At 31.5% G+C, this 24852-nt stretch overlaps 4 protein-coding genes and 2 long non-coding RNA genes across 13 annotated transcripts; 3 read left to right on the top strand and 3 right to left on the bottom strand.

Annotated features, from left to right (window-relative positions):
* Nucleotides 1-7: 7 nt before the first annotated feature.
* Nucleotides 8-3429, top strand: LOC125056924. Of its 6 annotated transcripts, none has more exons than XR_007118130.1 (2): nucleotides 8-199; nucleotides 3280-3429. It is a non-coding gene; the product is annotated as an uncharacterized LOC125056924 (long non-coding RNA). The 6 variants fall into 6 exon arrangements; XR_007118129.1 differs by having other exon boundaries at nucleotides 8-206; XR_007118126.1 differs by lacking the exon at nucleotides 8-199 and adding an exon at nucleotides 2950-3085.
* A 5791-nt stretch (nucleotides 3430-9220) lies between these two features.
* LOC125056432 (platelet-activating factor acetylhydrolase IB subunit beta homolog) lies at nucleotides 9221-11307 on the top strand. Of its 2 annotated transcripts, none has more exons than XM_047659520.1 (4): nucleotides 9221-9468; nucleotides 9573-9779; nucleotides 9876-9998; nucleotides 10070-11307. In XM_047659520.1, the coding sequence occupies exons 1-4, from the start codon at nucleotides 9391-9393 to the stop codon at nucleotides 10349-10351; spliced, it is 690 nt and encodes a 229-aa protein (XP_047515476.1). In that variant the 5' UTR covers nucleotides 9221-9390; the 3' UTR covers nucleotides 10352-11307. The 2 variants fall into 2 exon arrangements, with proteins under 2 accessions (XP_047515476.1, XP_047515477.1); XM_047659521.1 differs by having other exon boundaries at nucleotides 9222-9456.
* On the bottom strand, nucleotides 11301-13063 carry LOC125056431 (NADH dehydrogenase (ubiquinone) complex I, assembly factor 6 homolog). The gene is made up of 5 exons (XM_047659519.1): nucleotides 12660-13063; nucleotides 12325-12562; nucleotides 12018-12250; nucleotides 11790-11952; nucleotides 11301-11718 (listed from the first exon to the last, which is right to left on the bottom strand). The coding sequence occupies exons 1-5, from the start codon at nucleotides 12776-12778 to the stop codon at nucleotides 11539-11541; spliced, it is 933 nt and encodes a 310-aa protein (XP_047515475.1). The 5' UTR covers nucleotides 12779-13063; the 3' UTR covers nucleotides 11301-11538.
* Nucleotides 13064-13576: 513 nt separating this feature from the next.
* LOC125056430 (tyrosine aminotransferase) lies at nucleotides 13577-16467 on the bottom strand. Its single transcript, XM_047659518.1, has 5 exons — nucleotides 16221-16467; nucleotides 15622-15950; nucleotides 14567-15040; nucleotides 14207-14389; nucleotides 13577-13938 (listed from the first exon to the last, which is right to left on the bottom strand). The coding sequence occupies exons 1-5, from the start codon at nucleotides 16363-16365 to the stop codon at nucleotides 13765-13767; spliced, it is 1305 nt and encodes a 434-aa protein (XP_047515474.1). The 5' UTR covers nucleotides 16366-16467; the 3' UTR covers nucleotides 13577-13764.
* Nucleotides 16468-21188: 4721 nt separating this feature from the next.
* Nucleotides 21189-21985, top strand: LOC125056719 (ER membrane protein complex subunit 4). The gene is made up of 2 exons (XM_047659994.1): nucleotides 21189-21397; nucleotides 21466-21985. The coding sequence occupies exons 1-2, from the start codon at nucleotides 21342-21344 to the stop codon at nucleotides 21926-21928; spliced, it is 519 nt and encodes a 172-aa protein (XP_047515950.1). The 5' UTR covers nucleotides 21189-21341; the 3' UTR covers nucleotides 21929-21985.
* LOC125056720 lies at nucleotides 21941-24300 on the bottom strand. Of its 2 annotated transcripts, none has more exons than XR_007118100.1 (4): nucleotides 24039-24300; nucleotides 22793-22846; nucleotides 22306-22373; nucleotides 21941-22120 (listed from the first exon to the last, which is right to left on the bottom strand). It is a non-coding gene; the product is annotated as an uncharacterized LOC125056720 (long non-coding RNA). The 2 variants fall into 2 exon arrangements; XR_007118101.1 differs by lacking the exon at nucleotides 24039-24300 and adding an exon at nucleotides 23056-23416.
* Nucleotides 24301-24852: the final 552 nt, after the last annotated feature.

Below are 24852 nucleotides of genomic sequence, written 5' to 3'. Positions count from 1 at the left end.
CGTAGCACCTTATTCCGTCATATTGTCTCTGGGTTAAATGTATTCCTAATGTCACTTTTATAAACAAATAAAAGTTAAAACTACAATATTATTGTAAATTTGCAATAATTGCAAATTCCAATTATTGGAAGCTGCAAAAGGGACATTAGAATGTCAGCAAGGTCGGAACAATTTTCGATTTAAGTGGAATTTACGGAAGGTGCAAAGTGAATATATGAATTTTAATTGCATGTTTAAATCAATTATGGTTTGTTTCGTGTTTTCTCAGAAATTTAAGGCTAAATACAATATTTTGAAATTGCATAATTGCGATATATAATAATTAGTACCTAGTACTCATACTTTGATATTTTTAGGATTTGACCTCACAACTTATCTGCAAAATGAAGAAGCAACATGTTTTGTTACCGCTTAGAAGAAACAATAGAAATAGTACTGTGGATTGATAAATAAAGAGTGAAAATAAGGTTGAAATGAAAAGAGGGATTAACAAATATTATAAAATAGAAACTTAGTCTGGTATGAAATTATAATCCTTAATCAAAGGTTTTTGATTCCATATTGATGCTCTAACATCTTAGATATAAATTTAAGTTTGATGCTGATTTTATTAAGTTAATATTTATGTCAATTAACTTTTGGTTATATCAGTGATTTGCTACTAGTTAATATGTAAATGCAAAAATCTGTTTAAGTAAGAAATGAATAAACATTGTATGTTATGTATTTGTCAGTTTTATTTTTGGTAATTTACCTATGTCTTCTCTAGTAGGAAAAGCCATTAAAGTGGTTAACAATATTAGTTTATTTTACAAGAATATACAGATAAGGCATATATGAATGACCCGTACCTACTAATAGTTAGGTATATTAAAGAAACAGGTAGCAAAATAAAAATGTTTCAGTTATGGTTATTTTTTATTAAAATAAGGCACCAAATATCTACCTTAACATAATTCAGTCTACATAGAAAAATAAGCATATGTAACAACTTATTAAACAATACAGACATTACTACTGAACACACACAGGTGCACCAAATTCAATGCATTACTACCTAATGTAGATGTATTCATATTTATATATGTAGATAATTAACTAATAAATGTAAGTGTTAATTTGCAGCAATGTCAATATCTTGTTTGTGTGCTGTCATATACAAAAAATTTTTCAATTCATAAAACCTAATGTTAGATGTTGTGATGATTTCATAAAATTACTATGATACCTACAGTTACTATGAATACATCCTGGGAGATTAAAAATTAGAGATTGTTTCCTTAACACAACAATTGTAAATAATAATAGTTATTGTAAAGATATAATTCTTCCCAAAATCTACAAATGCAGTTTGTTTATAATTATATCTCATTAACATCCAAACTGCTGAACTTATTAAGATTAAATGTGGAGGAACATAGTTTCAGTTACTGTTTTCTGTTCATGAGGCAATGTTACTTAACCAACCATTATTTCATACTCCACTTGTCTTATTTTTTACATTATTCATTAAATGCTTCATTCCCCTTTATCAAATTCATTTTCAGGTACGTAATATAACACTTAAATTAATTAAAAGATAAGACTTTAATAAATCTTGTCCATTTGTGGGTTTTTTTAATATTTTTTCAGTTGTCTTATTAGCTTCTCTTTTTCTGAAAAGAAAATATTTTAGTTAGTACTTTGATCAAATAGAAAACTGACAAACTAAACTGTAAGATCGGTCCAAGGTTTGTTCAATAGGTAACTTTAATATTAAAACTCTTTACTTAATTCAAAACTTAAAAATATACTTAATTTATCACTTTGCTGCTTATTGTCAATTAAAGTTATTAATAACCAAACAATGTCAGTAACTCCCAAGGGACTTGAATTCAAACTTCTCATTCATTAACAATATTATAATAAAGTCTCCAGTATATTGACTTAGTAAATAATTAAAGAAAATATCTGCTTACCATTACTTAGTATTGTTCACTAGATTTTATATTTCCAAAGTTCATAAAGTATAAATCCATTTTATTTCATTAATTTAAAACAATATTATATCATTAGCTTCTATTATAATTACAATAAAATATATTTAGAACTTCTAATTATGTTCATTAGTGACTGCTTTCTCATCTGAAATATACAAATAAAATGTACAATCATTTTACTTTGCGATTTCATAATATATGCAATATTAAATGGTATATGTATTTTTCAAATTAAACAACAATTTCATGAACTTACATGCAATATAAATATCAATAAAAGATATCCAATATAACTAGGATTTGCCTCTACTAATTTGCTGATTTTCTTGATATTTTCATATTTATCTGTGTCTATTATGTTATCCTCGCATTGATTCATAGAAAAACTAAAACTCTTAACTTAAAAATATTAACTCTAGTTTAAATTATTATAATTACACGAAAACGTTAAAAAAAGACAGATAACAAATTAAAACCAGTCCACAATATGACATGTTTTTAAAACGGTAGCCATTAAAGATGGCAATATTTGTACTGAATTATTGCAAACAGCAGCTTTTGAGATCACGCTAAAAAATGGCGGAGAAACGCCGTTTTTTCTACACTGCCGAAACATTAATTGGCCGTTGGCTAGCGAATAGCGTAAGCGTTAATGTGTGTCTTTTCGTAGCACTGTCATGGCGTCGCTTATTGTATCCCGACTCACGCCTTTAGGGCCTAGGCTACCGACTGTCGACACGAGCTGTCATTTTCATACAAATTTAGTTTTCGACTTTCTACATACACTACTGTTAAGCCATCTTGGCTAGACCCCCAGGGGGTCTAGCCATATTGGTGTCGAAAAGTATTCTACATACACTACCGCTTTTGCGTAATTGTACTGTCGAAAACGCTTCGTTCGTAGCCAAGAGGCATGTCGATACACTACCGCAAAGTCGACAGCGTAGATGCGAGCTGCTGTTCGTAGCACCTTATTCCGTCATATTGTCTCTGGATTAAATGTATTCCTAATGTCACTTTTATAAACAAATAGAAGTTAAAACTTTACAATATTATAGTAAATTTGCAATTGGAAGCTGCAAAAGGGACATTAGAATGTCAGCAAGGTTGGACCAATTTTCGATTTAAGTGGAATTTACGGAAGGTGCAAAGTGAATATATGAATTTTAATTGCATGTTTAAATTAATTATGTTTTGTTTCATGTTTTCTCAGAAATTTAAGGCTACAAATAAATACAATATTTTGAAATTGCATAATCGCGATATAAAATAATAATTAGTAGTACTTTGATATTTTTAGGATTCGAGTTTTGACCTCACAACTAATCTGCAAAATGAAGAAGCAACATATTTTGTTACCGCTTAGAAGAAACAATAGAAATAGTACTGTGGATTGATAAATAAAGAGTGAAAATAAGGTTGTCTAGAAGTTGATAAAGTCCAAGGAATTTAAAAACAATAGAAACGTAGACTAGTGTGAACACTGAAATTAGAGTTTGATTTAAGCTTTAATTAGGTTTGGTGTTTGTGCTTGAACATTTTTAATGTCAATTTGAAAGCAGATTTTTATATAAGTGTAGATTTTATTAGTGATTTGCTACTAGTTGGAATTATCTCTGTTTATGTCCATCAAACAATTTCAGTTTAAGTTAAGAGTCATAAAGGTTGATTGTTTATAATATATTTTAAAAAAAAGAGGGATTAATTAAAATTTTAAAATTGAAACTTAGTCTTAAATTATAACCCTTAATCAACCTTTGACTCCATATTGATGCTCCAACATCTTAGATATAAATTTAAGTTTGATGCTTATTTTAAGTTAATATTCATGTCAATTAACTTTTGGTTATATCAGTGATTTGCTACTAGTGAATATGTAAATGCAAAATCTGTTTAAGTAAGAAATGAATAAACATTGTATGTTATGTATTTGTCAGTTTTATTTTTGGTAATTTACCTGTCTTCTTTAGTAGGAAAAGCCATTAGTGGTTCACAATATTAGTTTATTTTACAAGAATATACAGATAATGCATATATGAATGACCCATACCTACTAATAGTTAGGCATATTAAACAAACAGGTAGCAAAATAAAAATGTTTCAGTTATGGTTATTTTTTATTAAAATAAGGCACCAAATATCTTCCTTAATGCAGTCTACATAGAAAAATAAGCATATGTAACAACTTATTAAACAATACTACTGAACACACACAGGTGCATCAAATTAAATGCTACCTAATGTAGATGTATTCATATTTATATATGTAGATAATTAACTAATAAATGTAAGTGTTAGTTTGCAGCAATGTCAATATCTTGTTTGTGTGCTGTTATATACAAAAAAATGTTCAATTCATAAAACCTAACGTTAAATGTTGTGATGATTTCATAAAATTACTATGATACCTACAGTTACTATGAATACATCCTGGGTGATTAAAAAAATAGTGATTGTTTCCTTAACACATCAAATGTAAATAATAATAGTTATTGTAAAGATATAATTCTTCCCAAAATCTACGAATGCAATTTGTTTATAATAATGTCTCATTAACATTCAAACTGCTGAACTTATTAAGATTAAATGTAGAAGAACATAGTTTCAGTTACTGTTTCCTGTTCTTGAGGTAGCTTGTCTTGCTGCTTGTCTTATTTTTTACATTATTCATAAAATGCTTCATTCCCTATTTTCAGGTACATAATATAACACTTTGGTTTTTTTTAATATTTTTAGTTGTCTTATTAGCTTCTCTTTTTCTGAAAAGAAAATATTTTAGTTAGTACTTTGATCAAATAGAAAACTGACAAACTAAACTAAGATTGGCCCAAGGTTTGTTCAATAGGTAACTTTAATATTAAAACTCTTTACTTAATTCTAAACTTAAAAATATATTTAATTTGTCACTTTGCTGCTTATTGTCAATTAAAGTTTTTAATAACCAAACAATGTCAGTAACTCCCAAGGGACTTGAATTCAAACTTCTCATTCATTAACAATATTATAATAACTTCTCTAGTATATTGACTTAGTAAATAATTAAAGAAAATATCTGCTTACCATTACTTAGTATTGCTCACTAGATATTATATTTCCAAAGTTCATAAAGTATAAATCCACTTTATTTGATCAACATTATATAATTATCAGCTTCTATTATAATTACAATAAAATATATTTAGGACTTCTAATTATGTTCATTAGTGACTGCTTTCTCATCTGAAATATACAAATAAAATGTACAATCATTTTACTTTGTGATTACATAATATATGCAATATTAAATGGTATATGTTCCTATTTTTCAAATTAAAGAACAATTTCATGAACTTACATGCAATATAAATATCAATAAAAGGTATCCAATATAACTAGGATTTACCTCTACTAATTTGCTGATTTTCTTGATATTTTCATATTTATCTGTCTCTATTATGTTATCCTCGCATTGATTCATAGAAAAACTAAAACTCTTAACTTTAAAATATTAACTCTAGTTTAAATTATTATAATTACACGAGAACGTTAAAAAAAGACAGATAACAAATTAAAACCATTTCGTTAAAACGTCCAAAATATGACATGTTTTTAAAACAGTAGCCATTAAAGATGGCAATAGTTGTACTGAATTATTGCAAACAGCAGCTTTTGAGATCACGCTAAAACATGGCGGAGAAACGCCGTTTTTTCTACACTGCCGAAACATTAATTGGCCGTTGGCTACCGAATAGCGTAAGCGTTAATGTGTGTCTTTTCGTAGCACTGTCATGGCGTCGCTTATTGTATCCCGACTCACGCCTTTAGGGCCTAGGCTACCGACTGTCGACACGAGCTGTCATTTTCATACAAATTTAGTTTTCGACTTTCTACATACACTACCGTTAAGCCATCTTGGCTAGACCCCCAGGTCTCCGTCTACTAGAGTCTATCAGTCTAGACATAAGACAATGGACCAAGAGAATATCTTATATATAATATACTTTAGTCTGTATGGTATATACTAATCACAGTCCACACTCCACAGAACACTCTAAGCTTACCACTAATACTATAACATCTTTTGCCTTTCCCATTAGGAATAAATTAATACATAATATTAGACCACAAGCCCATGAACAAAAAATACCTGTGAAATGACCCAACCTGAATTACGCTTAGAAGGCTGTTACTATATCTGAAAATAGCTCTGAGCACTATGCCGTCATTTCTGAGCGGTACATGTGAGTACGTGAGTGAATGGACTTTCTCAAGTACAATGGGGGAATTTCGACTAATTATTAATGTACGGCTTTGTTATAAGTGTATAGATGATTAAAAATAAATGTCGAAAAACCTAGTGCCGTACAAAAGTGATGGTGCCGGAAGTCGGTGCAAATTTTTAATTCGACGACAGTTGCAGAAGCAATATAGGTCATTTATTACTGTACGGCATTTGTGTGATTCCTTTTGGACACATATACAGATACTTTACCCGTAAACGCCGTACATATTTCCAGCGGAGCGGTCGAAAGCCAAGGGTCGGAACCCTACCCCTACACCCATATTTTTTTTTTTTTTTTTTTATAAAACAGGGGGCAAACGGGCAGGAGGCTCACCTGATGTTAAGTGATACCACCGCCCATGAACACTCTCAATGCCAGAGGGCTCGCGAGTGCGTTGCCGGCCTTTCAGGAATCGGTACGCTCTTTTCTTGAAGGACCCTAAGTCGAATTGGTTCGGAAATACCTCAATGGGCAGCTGGTTCCACAAAGTGGTGGTGCGCGGCAAAAACTACCTTGAAAAACGCTCAGTTGTGGAACGGCGGACGTCGAGGTGATACGGGTGGAATTTCGTACTCTGCCTCGACGTCCGATGACGAAACTCAGCTGCAGGTATTAATCCGAACAACTCCTCTGAACACTCTCCATGGTAAATGCGGTAGAAGATGCAGAGAGACCCCACATCTCTACGCAACGCCAAAGGATCAAGCCGCTCGGAAAGGGATTGGTCATCGACGATTTACCCTATACCCTAAGGTCATTGTAAAATGTACGGCAACATGTTCAAAATATTATTTAACACGGACAATAATGTTTTATAATTATGCCGTCCAAATATTATAGTTAATATTTGTGTAATTAAATATTTATCGAAATTTCTGGATTTACCAAGTTCTTACTGCTGTAAGATCAGAGAATAATGTACGGCAACTTGTTTTTTTACATAATGTTACTAAATATTACCGTTGTACATTATAGCCGTTCATTATAAATGGTAACAAATAAAAATATTATGATAAAAAATATATGAAATTTCCGAAATTTAGATGACTTTTCAAATGCTCCTAGAGTAATATGGGGAGTAATATTTTCAAAGATTATTGTTATTTTATATGTAACAAATATAAATAAACAAAAAAAACCAGATGCCGTACATTTTACTCCAGATTATTCTTTACAGCTGATAAAAACTTCGACGACGTTTGAGGTGTCCCTTAAGGTCATTAATAACTGTACATATCTGAGTATATTTACAGCCTTATCGTAACAGCAGAGAGAGGTAAAGGAAAAATATTTTTAACAAAAATAAAAATATAATACAGGGCGTCCCAAAGTTATGAGACTTGAAGGGAAAGTACCATAAATATCGCAGATAGGGTATTTTACTAAAAGAAGACTTTATGTTATTTTTAAAAGTTAGTAATTCTGCATTCAAAGATTTTTTAAAAACTACTTGCCTCATCTGGAAATCGAACCGGCTTAAATTAAAAAAAAAACACCCCTACTTTTATGATGCCAATCGAAAGAATGGCCAAAACCTAATATTTTACTAAAATAAGACTTTAGTCTTATTTTAGTAAAATACCCTATCTACGATATTTAAGGTACTTTCCCTTCATTTCCCATAACTTTGGGACGCCCTGTATTGGTAGGCGGTGGTAGCGGACTATCGAAAGTGTACGGCATTTATCTTTTATTGAAGATTGTCTACAGTATTAATAACCTGTGTTATTGCCGTACAGATAAAAGTCACCGGAAAATGACTCTTTTCTGAGGAAAGTATTTTACCCCATACACCTATGTGTTCCACAAAAAATGTACGGCATGCTGGAAAATGTTATCTATTTGTGAAGTACTCTCAAGATCATTTAATTTTATGTTGATTCATATCATCATCACCTATATGCTAATCAGACATATGTTGCGACCCTTGGCTTTCGACCGCTCCGCTGGGAATATGTACGGCGTTTACGGGTAAAGTATCTGTATATGTGTCCAAAAGGAATCACACAAATGCCGTACAGTAATAAATGACCTATATTGCTTCTGCAACTGTCGTCGAATTAAAAATTTGCACCGACTTCCGGCACCATCACTTTTGTACGGCACTAGGTTTTTCGACATTTATTTTTAATCATCTATACACTTATAACAAAGCCGTACATTAATAATTAGTCGAAATTCCCCCATTGTACCTGAGAAAGTCCATTCACTCACGTACTCACATGTACCGCTCAGAAATGACGGCATAGTGCTCAGAGCTATTTTCAGATATAGTAACAGCCTTCTAAGCGTAATTCAGGTTGGGTCATTTCACAGGTATTTTTTGTTCATGGGCTTGTGGTCTATATGTATCATCATCTTGTATTTAGAATAACGTCGCCTTAACTGGGGATTGTGGGGGGGGGGGAGACTGAGGGGTGTAAATAAAAAAGATTTTTTTTTTACCAAACCTAACCTACCCTATCCCGTTTTATATATACACTCTAAGGGTAGGGCAGACAAGACCACGTGGATAGTGGGATGCTCTGATTCAGTTTTAGGTACTTTTTGGATATTAAAATAAACACTTTATTCTAGTAAGAATTAAATAATACAGAATGTTGCAAACAATTAAATACAAGTACCAATTAGAAAATACAAATTTTCGGAACCCTTTAATCTATTAAAACTAAATTAGGTTAATTTCAATGATGATTATACAATCGTTTAACTAAAAAAAACGATTTTTTAACAAGAATGTCACATGACACATGTGACACACATCTCTTATAACCAATAGATAAGTAGAAAATGTCGGAATGTTTACAAATTATTTCAATACATTATAATATATTATATTACACAAAACTTTTCAAATTTATTTTTATTGTTTTGGTTGCTTAATGCTTATTATGGTCTACTTCGCACCGTTCATGTTATCTGTGACGATTTTGGAGACAAAGTATATCTGTGGTTAAAGTTTTTAAAAATTATACTTTTTACTTATGGCTCTGCCTGTGCTAAGTGCTTGTTTAACTAAAAAACTGTGGTTCGTAATTTGTTTAGTTTCTTGAACGAAAATAGGCTAATATTTTGTTATTATTTTTACATAATTTCCTTAACGTGTAATCTTCTTGTATATTATATATCCTATAAAAATCGTGTGAGAAATGAATCCTTGTTCCATAGCGACACCTCAGCAGGATACTGAAGGCGATGGAAGGTGGAATAGCATTGTAAGTTTGCAGGTATTAATTTAATACGGACATCATGATATTATTAGCAATTACATCAAAACTTCTTCGTGGTATGGTATGTACATAATTAACTATAATGATTATAATTTTTCTAGCACAACAGATTTCTTTCTGATGCGAAAGGAAAAGATGCCGATGTCATTTTCCTGGGCGATTCTGTATTGCAAGCTTTAGAGCATACTGAAGTGTGGAATCAATGGTTTGCTCCACTACATTGCCTTAACTTTAGTATTCATAGAGACCAAACTCAGAATGTGTTATGGCGCATTAGAAATGGGGAGCTGGACCATGTTGATCCAAAAGTAAGCATTATAATTTTTTATACCAGTGCCATACATTGTTCTATGTTTAAATATTATGATATCTTATCCTAGATTGATATAATTAATTTTTTACAGGTCATTGTATTGCATGTAGGAACAAATAATGTTGAATATACAGCAGAACAAATTTGTGAGGGTATATTAGAAATTATTCATACAATACAAGAAAAGCATCCTAATGTTTACATAGTCTTACCTGTAAGTATATATTGTGTGTATTAATTATATGTAATACAAACAGTAACTATATAAAGTAAATAAAATTTCAGAGTCTTCTTCCTCGTGGCCAACATCCTAATTTATTAAGAGAAAAGAATTCTAAAATAAATCAGCTTTTAAAAGAAAAGGTGGTACATATGAAGAAAGTAGATATGGTATTCATTGATAAAGGTTTTATTCAAAGTGATGGTACCATAAGTCACCATGACATGCATGATTATCTAATACCCACAAATGCAGCATGTCGGAAGGCATTCGAGCCAGTTCATGATCTCTTGCATCAAATATTATCTGAAGGAGAGCCAGAGAAGGATTTGACACCTTCAGAATAAGATCCTTTACAATCTTTCTAGCATTTCTTTGGCAAGCTCATGTGATTATACACTAGTACTTATTTATATTTAGCTTTTTTTATTATAGGCTAAGAATTTAATGTAATGAATAATTTATTTGTAACTCAGACATTCCTTATTTATTATGTATTGGCTGTGCAATTTGGACTGAAATATTTCTGAAAAACATGAGAAATATTCAAAATTTGAACACTAAAGAACCCAAAATTAGGAGATAAGGCAACAATATTTTATAAGTAATGAAATACTTTAAATATTACATAATGTTGAATTTGATAAATTCAAGAGAATGGTAAATGAGTGATGCAAGTACATGTTTTATAATTGTCAATAAATAATTATAAACAAATCCTACCACTGTGGCACATGATTTGCTTAGAATCTTTTTAGTGAATGGCTTTATAAATATTGCCACATGATTTGTTAGTATTAAAACAGGGTCTATATTTTTTATGAACGGCATGCCTAAGGTGTAATTATACCATTATAAGCATTAAAAACTACTAAAACTTACAGGTATACATCTAAGTTTGGTATTATTTTAAAACAAATCATCAATTTTCTTTCAATTATGACCAAAGATATTTTTATTACCAAAGCTCCAATTTCAATATATCATGAATGTGCTAATTCATAGAAAATATTTTAAAAAAGATCTCATTCTTCAATATGGTTGTTAATAAGTACCATTTGATATAAAATGTAGGCTACTTAAAGAAATGTATTTCTTTTGCATAAATATTTGTGTAGTGGAACTACAACAATTGTAATTTCAATCAATAATTCTAATAATACTATTAATCATTACAATTAATCAGAAAGCTGTCATGTATAGGCTTATTTTATAGCTACTCAAGTTGCCAAACTGCTGGAATCTCATGACTGTTAATTTGCATTGCATTGATAAGGCTTGAAAGTAAAAGTGCAATTGTTTCTAAAATTGTTTTATTCACTGCAACACCTGTCTATTTTTTTTTTACGAAAATTATTTCTACAGAATCTACATTAGAAAATACAAGGAAAATAAATAAATTATGCACATAGTATTGCTTGCTTGATTAATCAATTAATTTTACAAATCAATTATGATTAAAATATTACTAACATGCTTTTACACATCTTTAAAATAATATTCAACCCAATGTAACATTTCTGTAATTATTTTCCTAATATTTATTAAGAAGCCTCTTAAAATATAAACTAAATGGTAAAGTAGAGTTCCTCTTTTGTAATGAAGTATCATATATGTTAAAATGATTTTTCTGCAATTTTGTTAGATAAATTTCGACACCAATTGCTGGTAGGAAAATCTGGTTTGCAATTTTTGGTATTTCTATAGCTCTAGCCTGAAAAATTAATGTCTTTACAATTACTTTATCTATACAAATAAAAAACATTCATATTTTTTAGTACATACTTTTTGCAAATGGCTGTTTGCCCTACTTGCTACTTCAAAAACAACATTACGCATAGCTTCATTATCAATTCCTCTTAATATTGATTCTTGACTTATTTTATATTTCATTAAAATGTCCATTGGTAATGTTACCATCTTGTGATGGTTAGACACATGGATGGACCTGAAAATATGCAATATTTATAAACATTTGTAGTGACTTGGCTATTAATTTATATGACAAATTACCTTAGTATATTCGCTAGTCCTTGAGATTTCCCTAAATGTGAGGCAGCATGATCTACATGCACATTAGTTATTCCAGCTACGCTTAGTAGTAGATAGTAAATTGATGACACTGAATTTTCAGAGTGCTTCTCTATATCTTCAATTGTTCTAAAGTATTTGGTTTTTAATATATTGCTTCTAGATGTAATTAATCGTTCTAAATACCTTTGGGGTAATTTATAACTTTGACAAACCTAAAAGTGTATTTAATTAATTTGTGTTATTGGATGAATTTTAAATAGGATTATTCATATGCCTGCAAACATACTTTAAACAATTGTTGAATAACAGGATTGGCAGGTATTGTTGATTTGTCCACAGATTTTTGAAATATTTTATTGAGGGAATCTTGCCAAAATTGCAACCTCATTGTTGCTATTTGTGGATCAGTTGTTTGATCTTGCACTCTTGCAACTTCTACATTGAATGCTCTTATTACCAATGCTGGTGAGCGTATAGCTTTTGTCAAAAGAAGAGTTGCCAAATAGTTCTCATAATCATACTGTCTATCTGAAAAAATAACACAGAAGTACCATGGTTGAATGGTTTATTATGTAAGAAATAAAAAAGATACAAGTTTTAGATAATAATGTTTTAATATACCTTACAATGTCAGCACAGTAATTTAATGAATCGAAAGCTGTATTAGCTTTCGGTGACAATCGTTTCATATATCGAGCACCTACTATAGCAGGTTTGGTTAATAACTTTATTTGAAACATAGTGTTTTAATGTAATTCTACCTAATGGCTATAAATTAGTCAATAACCAGTGGAACTTTATTTTAAAGGCATCTTAATTTCCAATGATTGTTATAAAGTTCAATTTTTATATAAGCATGTTAAATTACTTGTCGTTTACTTATCCTTGATTTTGCTTTATCCGGTTTGGCTTTTAATAATTTGAATAATGTTCTATTAATAATTAAATTCAATAATGTTTTTTTTATTACAAACTCCACAGATTACACTCAATAGTAAATATAGTATTAGACATAAGTACCCTATCATAGAGTATACTGTTTAACTACACAACCTTTTCAACCATCAATTAAAATAAAAGCAATACTAATGCAGAAAGCCAAACGCCTCAGGATTTAGGGGTATATTCGTAGATGAGAACTAGCGCTAAGTATGACTTCCGTACATCTAATCCAAGACGTTTTTGACAGACAGGAGTCACACTTAGCGATAAATACCGACTGTGAATTTGAGGGTCAGAAATTAACAAAATATTATATTGTGAACTACCTGCTAGTACTTAATTTGAGTCAATAATGTTCACGTTCTAGTCTCTATATTTTTCAGATAGTATTTTGTTCCTAACCATCATATTTTGATGGCATAGAGATTGTGGTATCATGAAACCCTATGAAAATGCTGACAAGTTGGTCATTAGCTAGACACTTGCAACAGTTCCCAAAAACGACTTCTTTGCATCTACGACTCTTATAACTCAAGTACCGAACAATACTTGCTTCTTTTGCAGACTTAAGGTTTCGATAAAAAAAAACGCTTATAACTGATGTATCCGTCAAAATCGTCTTTATTACACATATACACTTAATAAAAACACAAAAACGTATACATTGTATTAACGTATAATATTTTCTAGAACATGTATTTATTTTGAAATGCTAAAAACTAGAAGTGATTTTAATATAACAATCGTTAGGCTATTGCATATAACATAATCCAAATAGTATTGCTTAAGAAACTTCAATATCTTGCGGTACCGATACTTCGTTACTCTCCATGTCTTTACACTTGTCGCCGAAGTCCACATGTTCCGTACAAAATAGTATTATCCTTTGGCAAGCTTCGCGTAAATATGCTTCAGGTACAGTTAGAACTATTCTCATATAGTTGGGATACTCGAAACACTGAAAAATAAAAAATAGTCACAATATGATCAAGATTATTTTATTCTAACTCTTATCCTGGAGCCAAAAAACCTGGTAGATGAAAGGTGCGTGCAGTACAGAATTATTCAGGACCTTAGGTAGGTTTGGAGGTCCTGGGTAACCTGGCTAATTCTGTCCTGGTCCTGGGTCAGACATAGAAGGTAAGAAGCCCGATATATAGTATAAGCTGTGCAGATCCTTATGGTGATGATATTCGGCGCAATACCTGTTGTTGTAACAAACATACCTTCCCGGGTAAACAGAAGACTGACTGCTCTTTCACAAGACGCTCCACAAATTGACATTCATTTGTAATATTGGGAAATAGGACCATTTTTATTTCAATCATCATGTACATGGCTCCTTGAGGCATAATTGGTCGCAAACCAGGGGCTCTACGTAATTCTTCATATGCAAGTTTTGCTTGATTCTGAAAATCAAAAGCTCTGGTGAACTTTTACTTTAAAATATATATTCTATTTTCACCGGTGAATACGGTAATGCAAATTATATGTTCCTAACACCTTATTAAAACATTTTTTGTATATAATTGATTTTAAAATATACACGCTTTTTAAACCAACTTCATGTGCTAATGTTAACTAACCTCAATAAACAGTATGACATCATCGAAGAAAGTTTGTGGTGTATATTTGAGAATACTTGGTAGCGCTCGCTGAACTAACACACTTGGTCCTAGAATTCTCGATGCTAAATTGCTTAGCCCGTTCCTAATTTCTTTTCCAAGAATATTATGGCGATCGTGGATGATTACCCATCCCATACGCCAACCAGGAACTAAGAATCTCTTCGTAAGCCCACTACACGTTAGCACAGGAACATCAATAGATAACGATGATAATGCATGGAACTTGTGACCAGAGAACACGAAATGTTCATAAATTTCATCAGCTATAATTGGCACATGGTTTCTTGCCGCTACATCTAATATTTCCAGCAAATGATCCTTGTTGTATACAGAACCGCATGGGTTCGATGGATTTATTACGATAATAGCAGCTGTGTCATCATCGATTTGGCTTTCTAAGTCGTCTATATCGACTTTCCATTGCTCATCTGGCTGTAAAATATAAAATGGTGTAATATTTGCGGTGTTTTACGTGTTACGTATTTACGCATTTATAATTCAAAAGGATACGAAAGAATAAGACGTAAATAGTAGGTATGCAAATCAAGCTACACAATAAACTGGAAACTTGTTATGCTTCTAGAAACTTGTTGATTAGCGCTTAGTAGATATCAACTGGGAATTAATTATATTTTCGTTGATACCGCATGTCTCGTTAGAATATTAGGAAAACCTTTTATCCCAAGTAATAGAATCCAAGTACTTTCTGATTACCAGAATTCAAATAAGTTGATTCAAGCAATCTATATTTAAAAGAAATTTCGTTTAACTATTTTGCGTTGTATAACCCATGGTTGATGACTCTTAAAATGTAGCTGTCCTCGTTGTTTTATTGATCTTTGAATTCAACTTTCAAGGTCACTTGTTTAAAGGGTAAGTCGTATACGTATTTTAAGGCATTTGATTAATTTAAATCAGGATTTTTTTAAATATATTATTTAATTGAATGTAATAAAAAAAATCTGATAAATAGAATATAAGATAAGATAATAATATTAAGATAGATGACTTACCAATAAGTTATAGAATTTAATAGATATTCCTAATCCCTCAGATAGAGTTTGATAAATCATGAAACCAGGTCGTGGTATAAGTATGTTTTGTCCAGAATCTGCGATGGCGGAGATAGCAAGCTCAATCGCATGAGAGGCACCGCTAGATAGTATGACATCGTCTGGTTCTATAACTCCTTGATGCGCACTATATTCTGCAACAGCTTGTCGAGCTTCTAGATGCCCCTTAGCAGGAGCATAGCCCCGACTTGAGTGGGATTCTATACTTTCTCGAACGGCTTGTAATACTTGTTCCGGAGGATTAAGATTCCCGAATGTCGTAGGATCACCTGCCAATGTAGCGTCAGAAAATGATAAACGATAAATATATTCACTTGCACAACCAAAATATATATACATATATTATGTTTAATAGCTGATTTGCTTTGAATTAGTTAAAATATATATTTTTTAAATTATTTGTAAATTAATCATGACAATTTAAAATTAAATTGAAATTAGAAGAAATATCTATGGTACATAAAATGATTTCTTATGCTTATATTTTAGATAGTTAATGCGTATGCATTTTATATTTTTGCCACATACATCAATCATACCTATAGAAAGAGCGATCAATTCCTTTTGGGGATTAGGCTCAACCCGTAGGTTCTCGACTATACTTCTTATTTTGTTATGGGTATTACGGGCTAGCGTGGAAGCTCGTACGTCCCACTCCTTTCTTCCTGGCGTCCTTCGTGACATGGGCACCAAACTTATCGTTATTAAAATCTGTGGCAACACGCGAATTGAGAATAGAGGCTGCCTCTCGATACACCTCACTTTTGTATTAAAACGTTTGACGATCACGAGTTCCCGAGTCGCAGAACTGGTTTAATTATGTATATGAGATGACGACAGAACAGCTTTTAAATATTCCACCCTTATTATTAATATCTAAATACATATACGGATTATAAGAGCACGTTGAAATTTAATTAAGAAAATCTGATCTACGAGTAGAGAAGCGTGTTATAATGTAATTAAATTTTCGATAAGTACGAATAAGTACTAATAGAAGTAACCTTTACCTAATCATGAATTGTAATAGATTGTTCAGTCACATAGGAAAAATAGTTTAGGTAAAAACTGCCATAATATGTATGTACTATCTAGACCCCATGTGATATTGATATCTACAGAATGGTTCTCTCGGCAGTTAAGCTCATAACCACTGAACTGCGACGGTATATCTGTTTTATTATGTACCTAGTTAATATTTTTGTTTTTGATTTAATTTATAACGCGGACATATAAAGTGCATTAACATTTGTTTGTAAACAGGTTGTTATGAAGCCTGTTTACAAACAAATAGTAATATTAGTACTACGTATAACTTGAAGTACTTCATCTATGACTAAAGACTAAACATTATCATGTAAGTACTTTTAATAATATCATTGTTAAGTTTCATATCGAAGTTGGGCAAAGTCAATCCATGCATTATTTTACTAAGCACGTACAATGTCACACCAAAAGAAAACAATTGTATTTTTTAATTTATTATTAAGGTACCTTCACTTATAACTGCTTTATAAAACTTGCGTAAATATATTAAAATAGTATGTATGACTAGATAGTGAATAAAACTATTTATTATTATTAGATTATTGTATAGAAATTCTGAATAGGTATGATGATTGATGAGGTTATTGTTGGGCCTGGGACTAGTGCTAGACAGGCTTCTTCTAATTAATTTGCGATATTTGTTTTAAAATAAGTGTTGTTTGATGATTTCCTATTTTAAAAGAGTACCGAGAATTTTTTACGCCGGCTTATTCTCTCGGCCTGCACCCTCTGTCTTCTTTGCCGAAGAGTAGGTATGCCTACAAATTCAAATTTAATGACGTGGAATAAGGGATAGCTGTATCATATGTTCCATAATAAACATATTTTTTTTATGATTTTAGATGTTTTATATAAATAGCGAATTATGTTATGAAACATAACTTATTTTACTTATTGTTATATTTTACTCACTTTATGTGGTTAAAAACAAAAACGTTTTAATGAAATAATTTTATTAATTGTATTTATTTCTTTAATAGTCAATTTTGTAAACCCATGTCTTATTTGTACAATGGGGTTTAGTCAAGATGCCTTAACAGTAGTGTATGTAGAAAGTCGAAAACTGTTGATTACCTTTTATATAAATAATAAAAGTTTCGTTTCATATACTTTTATTATACACCCCCGCCTGCAGTATGGATACAATGATACTTCTGAGCTCACTTGTCGTGCACTAGAACCAAAATTTGTACGCTTAGGTCTACTAGAAATAGATATATGTATTATAAATCGCTTTTTTCAGTATAATACATCAATCCAAACTTGTAAATCTCCTACCGAAAAAGAGGGGTTTGTAACTATGTTGTACCTATGGCATTCTCGTTCCTAAAGGGATGGACCGATTATGGTGTGTTCTTTTATGTTAGAATGCTCTCAGCTACAAATTATAAAAATCACTTCAGGCGTTTTAAGATCATGAGCCAGCTCTTAAGCGCATCATCATACTTTCAACATGCCACTGAACTACTTTGATGGTGTAGCACGAAAGAGTTTATACGAATATTCTGTGTTACTGCTTTCTAAAACCATTAATAATAATAACTATTCCCTTAGCTTTAGAATGTTTAAATTCGTTTCGTTTCAAAGTACGTACACGTAAGTACACGACGCAAGTATCACTTCATAAGTTATCCAGTGTAAAAAATGTGCACCTACTTATTCTTTAATATCGTGTATAACTCTGGAGTGTTTGCTAATTTGATCACTTAAGATAGTTGGTTGAGTCTGATGTTTGAGTGAGGATTTTTGTGATCGAAGAGTTTGTGACCTTAATTCTTACAGTTCTGGATGACTGGCCTATCTGACACCAATCATATATGTGTACATAAATATATAGGAATAGTGATATTTTTAACATATCAAATGCCATAAAATTGCTAAAGTCGAAGGCTATTTTAATATAAGTTAATTTCATATAGATATATAAATATTTCATTTAAAATGATATTCTTTGATTATTACCCAATATTGTGCAATATCGTAGTAGGTATAACTCTGGAGTGTTTGCTAATTTGGTCACTTAAGAAAGTTAGTTGAGTCTGATGTTTGAGTGAGGATTTTTGTGACCGAAGAGTTTGTGGTCTTTATTCTTTAAACAGTTCTGTTGCGGGATGACTGGCCTATCTGACACCAATCATATATGTGTACATAATAATATAGGAAGAGTGATATTTTTAACATATCAAATGCCATAAAATTGCTAAAGTTGCAGGTTATTTTGATATAGGTTAATTTCATATAGATATATAGGTAAAGATTACATTTTAAACGATATTCTTTGATTATTACCCAATATTGTGCAATGTCGTGCCAGAAAATAAAACGTTAGGACTCATTTATGAAAATTATTCAATTCTCATTTTACAATTAAATATTATCTATCTACTTTATTTTTTCGGTTTTAACTATTGATGATGATTTCAAAATATTTTGGGCTCTTTTACAAAGTATAAAGCTATAAGCATTCCAAGCTAAAGTAAGCAATAACAGCAATTGTATGTGATTTGTACTACTTCGTAAAGATATGTTTTAATAGAAAGTTCATATACAGGTTACTGATAAAGTTTATTTCAAATACGCTTTGTAGTTTCATTAAGTAATAATTTTGTAAACATAATATGAAAAGGAACTTGTCGATTTATATAACGAAAACAATGAAAAGTTCTATCTAGCGAAACTGGTTGCAAGCAAAGCTTGGTCAGAGTAGAGGGAAAAAGGGCAAAGTGAGGTCTCCGTTGCGCACTCCCTCGAAAGAGGGGAAGTTGGGCCCGTTCGGGACATAGCCTCCTTCGAGTGGTGTTTCCATGTTCGCGCCCTGCTGATACAGGCCGGTAAGGGGATGGGCGCATATATATATATAACCCCCGGTTGAACCGGGTGAGGCCCAGCGAAGCGACACACGTTTCCTGCCCTGGTGTCGTCGGCGTCCGCGGAGAAAAGCTCACGCGGGTACTTGTAACGGTCTGGTTGGATTTAGAATTACGTCGCACGAATTTGATGATGCTGATTATGCAGGAGTCTCGGGGGACCTTGATTGTAACACCTCCAAGCCGGATTTTTGCTGCCAGAAATTGCGTCTAAGTATTTTAAAAAAATTTAGATGTGATATGTATTGAAATTTGTAAACAACCCGCCATTTTCTACTTTTCTATTGGTTATAAGAGATGTGACATATGACATTCTCGTTAAAAATCGGTTTTTTAATTAATCGATTGTTTTTTAGCATGAAACATCGATGATAATTTCGTGTTGATAGATTACAGGGTTCCGAAAATTTTGAAATTATCGCTACCTACTCGTTTGTATTTCCTAATTAGTACGTGTATTTCATTGTTTGCAACTTTCTGTATTATTAGTACCCAAAACTGAATCAGAGCACCCCACTATCCACGTGGTCTTGTCTGCCCTACCCCTATATACCCCCTTTTTTAAATTTAAATAACTGTTTCCGGCGCGTAAAATTGGTGACGGTTGATTACTACACCCCCCCCCCCCCACAACCCCCAATTCGTGCGACGTAATTCTAAATCGTTACCGTGCCACGGCGCGATGTTTTGGAGTTGTGGATATCGAGACGTGTCCGGTCCATCAAACATCCTTTCCGCTCCCTCCGCAGGTCTTGCGCTAAAATAAAATAAAAAAATAAAATATGTTTATTATGGAACGTAAGATACATGTATCACTTATTCCACGTCATTAAATTTGAAGGCATCCCTACTCATCGGCAAAGAAGACAGAGGGTGTAGGCCGAGAGAAAAAGCCGGCGTAAAAAACTCTCGGTACTCTTTTAAAACAGCAAATCATCAAACAACACTTATTTATAACAAATATCGCAAATTAATTAGAAGTAGCCTGTCTAGTCCCAGGCCCTTTTATCAATTAGATAATCGTTGACTTTATAGTAAGCCTTTTTACACAGCTTTTCTTTAATACATTTCTTAAATTTATTGAAAGGCAGTGATAAAAGAGCTTCTGGGATTTTATTAAAGAAGAGTATCCCTTTCCCCAAAAAAGAATTACTAACTTTAGATAGTCTAGTACGGGGAAATTGCAGCCTGCGTTTGTTCCGTGTATTAACATTGTGCGTATGTTCTATTCTAGTAAACTTATCACTATTTTTGTATACATACATAATATTTTCATAAATATATTGCGAGGGAAAGGTAAGTATATTAATTTCCTTGAATTTATCTCTAAGAGATTCCCTATATTATAGCTATATTATAGCATTCCCCTCGTGACGTGGGGTAATAACACTCTCGATAATACTGCACGCCGTAAGGTAATATTTTGTACGCCGCGCAGAGGGAAAGGGCAAAATGAAAGTTTGATTTCTTTTATGTAACGAGAGTTCGGCTAATAGACTTGCATCCACGTTACGTAAAAAACAGTAGTTGATTCTGTGGTTCTTTGACAATTTTGTCAACACTTGATAGAATGACAGCTGACAATGACTCGTCTGTCTAGTCTTAATATTCTAAGTTTTATTAAAAAATTCTCTACCCAACTTGAAATTGTTCTTTGATTAAAAAAATTAGATCAATAGTTCACTAATCATCCCGAACTAAAATAATAACTTATAGAATTCAGCTGCTTGCAGGTATACTGCAAATATGTCTCAATTAAAAAACTCAAAGAAATTTAAATGGGCTTTGGACTTCAATCCTAAGTAAGTTTCGTGTTATTTATGATACAAATTTTTAGTTATTATTGATTTAATACATCATCTTCTTGTAGATCACGCTCGCAAACAACGGAATTACCTTCGCCACCAGGGTACAGTCAATCCACTAGTGCAAATTATGTAGAAACCTCTAAGGACTCTGACTCACAGCTTCTCTTGATAAAAAAATTGTGGGATGTTGCTTTAGGCCCACTCAAACAAGTACCAATGAACCTCTTTATTATGTACATGGCAGGAAATTCAATTTCGATTTTCCCTATCATGATGGTGGGAATGTTAATTGTACGTCCTATAAAGGCACTGTTTACTACACAAAGTACATTCAAAATGGTAGAAGGAACACAGGCTGTAGGACAAAAGTTTGTTTATATAATTGGTAATATAGTTAATATATTTTTAGCATTGTATAAGTTTCAAAGTATGGGTTTGCTTCCAACACATTCCAGCGACTGGTTAGCATTTGAAGAACCATTAACTCGAATGGAACATATTGGAGGTGGTTTATCTATGTTATAAACATACAAAAGCTAGAACTTCATGTATTATTTATTATAAAATAAAATCATACTACAACCCCTGTATTTACAATTTAATTCAAGCCTACATTACACTGCATTAGTCTTTTTTGCCATTGAACTCATCAATTTTTCCTTTAATAAAAGTCTGAGCTTTCTCAAATAAAACCTGTGGGGACTCCACCTTTTCTATCTGTAACACAAATAAATTTATGTTAGTAAATTGTATTTTACAATAGTGATAACTATGTTTATTACATAAAAAGACAGCTTTGAAAATCCTTAAAAAAAAATTTTGGAGTTTTAGTCTTTAAATATTTACCAAATATTGTCCCTGGTTCAAGAATAACAAAAATAAAAAAAATATTTAAAACAAACCATTTCTTTTTTTCCAGAGCTCTCTCACATTCTTGTGCTGTTCTCTTACAAAATAGAGAAAGAAAATCCTGCATTAAAAACAAAATAGAAAAAATTTAGTATTTATAGACAAATTTGGTTTCACAAAAGAGGCCATTGAATGATAAAATCTATTGAACCAGGTACAATATATAACTATAAATGATTGTTATCACTCCTAATTATTTCTAATCCATTCTAAATATTTATCTAAAGAAATTGATGAGGTTTGATATGGCCTCCTTTGTAGTCTACTATATAATGTAATGAAGTAATTATTGACGATATTATGCACTTATTGAATATGTCTTAAGTCTCTCTACAGGTATCCATTGGTGGTGGTATACACTTGTTTCTACAATATCCGCCTGCATATAAATCCCCCTTTCCCTTTAAAAATTATATTTGTTGTAAATAATAATTTAAAATTTTGTTAGTGGTAGGCAAATACCAAAACTAAATTACAAACCTGGTAGGTTTGTGCTACATATACACCTGTATAAACCCCACTTCCAAAGATGATCTGAAATCATTATATATGTTGTGAAGTCTTGAAAAGTAGTATTATATTAAGGTATAAAATTGTTTTAAACCTTTATATAAAAAAAAAGTATAAAAAATTATAAATCTACAAGAATTTTGAACCTCTTTACCCAAGTATAAAAAAGCCAAAATATTTAAGAAAATTACGATTTTCTCCATACAACTATCTTGTATACAAAATCAACTTACACTTGTTTTAAATAATGAAGTACAAATACCCATTATTACAGGTATATATTTCTTAAATTGGCTTCTATTTAGTTAACATTTTGTGTAAAAACAGAAAATTTTATGAAATTCAATATTTCAGTGACTTTTAATGACAAAATAAACATGTAAGTGACATTAGATATGAAACCTTCAAATACTTTATTTTTTTAATGAGTATACCTAAAGAGTACCTTAAACACTCAGGATATCATGAACCAAGAATATATCTACTGATAAGATAATGTATTTTTTATACATTTATATTGACAATCAATTGATAGTTTAAGGGTCTGTTTCACAATGTATGGATAATTTCTACATAAGTTCCAAATAAGCTATTTATTACTTATTGGTAGGATAAACACTATTGTTGCGTTTCACGACTGTCAGAGTGCTTCGTAAGTCCATAAGTTATGAGTCCGATGAAGTGACAAATACCACAATTTATCTTCCAAATAATTTGGTAATTTAACCTGACATTGTGAAACAGACCCTAATCTTATAAGTATTATATAGGGTACCTTAAATAGAGTATTCCAATATATTATTTTTTTTAAACAGAAAATAAAGATCAATCCAGTCAAAATTGAAAAATTGTCAATGTTGTTGTGTATTTTAGATAACTTTTTTGTTTATATAATTGTAGTAATCAACTAGTAAATTTTTATTATAGATATTTCCCTCATTAGTCAAAATAATTTCTAGTTTTTCTTTATTTTATTCTAATTTTCTAATTTCTTCTTTAGAATCTCTAGATTAAATTAAATATACCATTCATTTTCTAATAAAATATAGAAACGGGACAAGCACTAAAACATTCCTAAAAATAGACTTCATTTTCGTAACATGTATACAATAATTTGGTAGTTATTTTTATATTAGTAACAAACCCATTGTTCTTAAACTCAAGACAATGATATGGCATACAATCCTTAAATCTTTCTTTTAGCTAAAAAACTTACCAGTGCTTTCAACATTTTCAACAAAATTATTTACAAGATTATACAGGAATCGTAGAACTCAGCACTGCTTGTAGGTATTAAAATATCAAGTTAGTACCTTAATAAACTGTCTTTATTCTTAATATATAAATAGTACTGCTTTAATGCATTAGGTTTAAAAAAGAAAATGCCATTGTTTTGATTTCTGCTAACCTGCTAACAGTAAATCAGTCAGCTGATTTGTCAGTTCATGACAATTGTATTCATTTACGTCAATTGTCAAGCTCGAGTTGTGTCGAATGTCGATGAGAGACGAGGGTGAGAAACCGAATGTTAAGCTGCGTATAAATTAAGCGCGGCAGCCGCGCGAGGCAATGTTCGACCAGAGTTGACCTTCATTTGCCGCGCGAGCCAATATGAAGATGTAAATTTAGTTGGACGTGACTGCCGCGCGCGGCAGGCGATCGATCACAAACAGACCGCGGCAGATAGTCAGAACTCAGACGAGTTCACTCTTGTAAACCTGCGAGTATGGACGCGCGTGGTCGGGCGGCTGCCGCTTTCATTGTGATTCACCATCTTATTTGTAAAAAAAATAAAAGAAAAATAAATATACATACTTATTTATTTAATCTTTCAAATGTAAACTGAACTTTATTGACTATAATGACTCCTTTTCCAGTCTTTGATTATTTAATTGTAATTAATTATTTGCATGCAATCAAAAACTATTTTTAATAATGCCAGAGAAGTATAACTTCTTACGCGCGTACATAAGTACACGCACCCTTTTTTACGTATTCGCCGCGCGAGCCAAATCACCAAAACTATAACC

This window comes from Pieris napi, chromosome 15 (genome assembly GCF_905475465.1).
Source record: "Pieris napi chromosome 15, ilPieNapi1.2, whole genome shotgun sequence".
NCBI classification, from domain to species: domain Eukaryota; kingdom Metazoa; phylum Arthropoda; class Insecta; order Lepidoptera; family Pieridae; genus Pieris; species Pieris napi.
This window is presented reverse-complemented; position numbering and strand designations above follow the sequence as displayed.

What these genes read in the sequence shown, in the direction of transcription:
- LOC125056431 (XM_047659519.1), bottom strand. Translation starts at nt 12,778, where the DNA reads ATGTTTCAAATAAAGTTATTAACCAAACCTGCTATAGTAGGTGCTCGA. An exon ending in TACTGTGCTGACATTGTAAG is followed by an intron (nt 12,563 to 12,659) that starts GTATATTAAAAC and finishes TTTTTCAGATAG; the next exon opens with ACAGTATGATTATGAGAACT. An exon ending in GGACTAGCGAATATACTAAG is followed by an intron (nt 11,953 to 12,017) that starts GTAATTTGTCAT and finishes GCATATTTTCAG; the next exon opens with GTCCATCCATGTGTCTAACC.
- LOC125056430 (XM_047659518.1), bottom strand. Translation starts at nt 16,365, where the DNA reads ATGTCACGAAGGACGCCAGGAAGAAAGGAGTGGGACGTACGAGCTTCC. An exon ending in ATGTCATACTGTTTATTGAG is followed by an intron (nt 14,390 to 14,566) that starts GTTAGTTAACAT and finishes TTTGATTTTCAG; the next exon opens with AATCAAGCAAAACTTGCATA. An exon ending in TCTTCTGTTTACCCGGGAAG is followed by an intron (nt 13,939 to 14,206) that starts GTATGTTTGTTA and finishes TTTATTTTTCAG; the next exon opens with TGTTTCGAGTATCCCAACTA.
- LOC125056719 (XM_047659994.1), top strand. Translation starts at nt 21,342, where the DNA reads ATGTCTCAATTAAAAAACTCAAAGAAATTTAAATGGGCTTTGGACTTC. An exon ending in GCTTTGGACTTCAATCCTAA is followed by an intron (nt 21,398 to 21,465) that starts GTAAGTTTCGTG and finishes ATCTTCTTGTAG; the next exon opens with ATCACGCTCGCAAACAACGG.
- LOC125056432 (XM_047659520.1), top strand. Translation starts at nt 9,391, where the DNA reads ATGAATCCTTGTTCCATAGCGACACCTCAGCAGGATACTGAAGGCGAT. An exon ending in ATAGCATTGTAAGTTTGCAG is followed by an intron (nt 9,469 to 9,572) that starts GTATTAATTTAA and finishes TAATTTTTCTAG; the next exon opens with CACAACAGATTTCTTTCTGA. An exon ending in ATGTTTACATAGTCTTACCT is followed by an intron (nt 9,999 to 10,069) that starts GTAAGTATATAT and finishes ATAAAATTTCAG; the next exon opens with AGTCTTCTTCCTCGTGGCCA.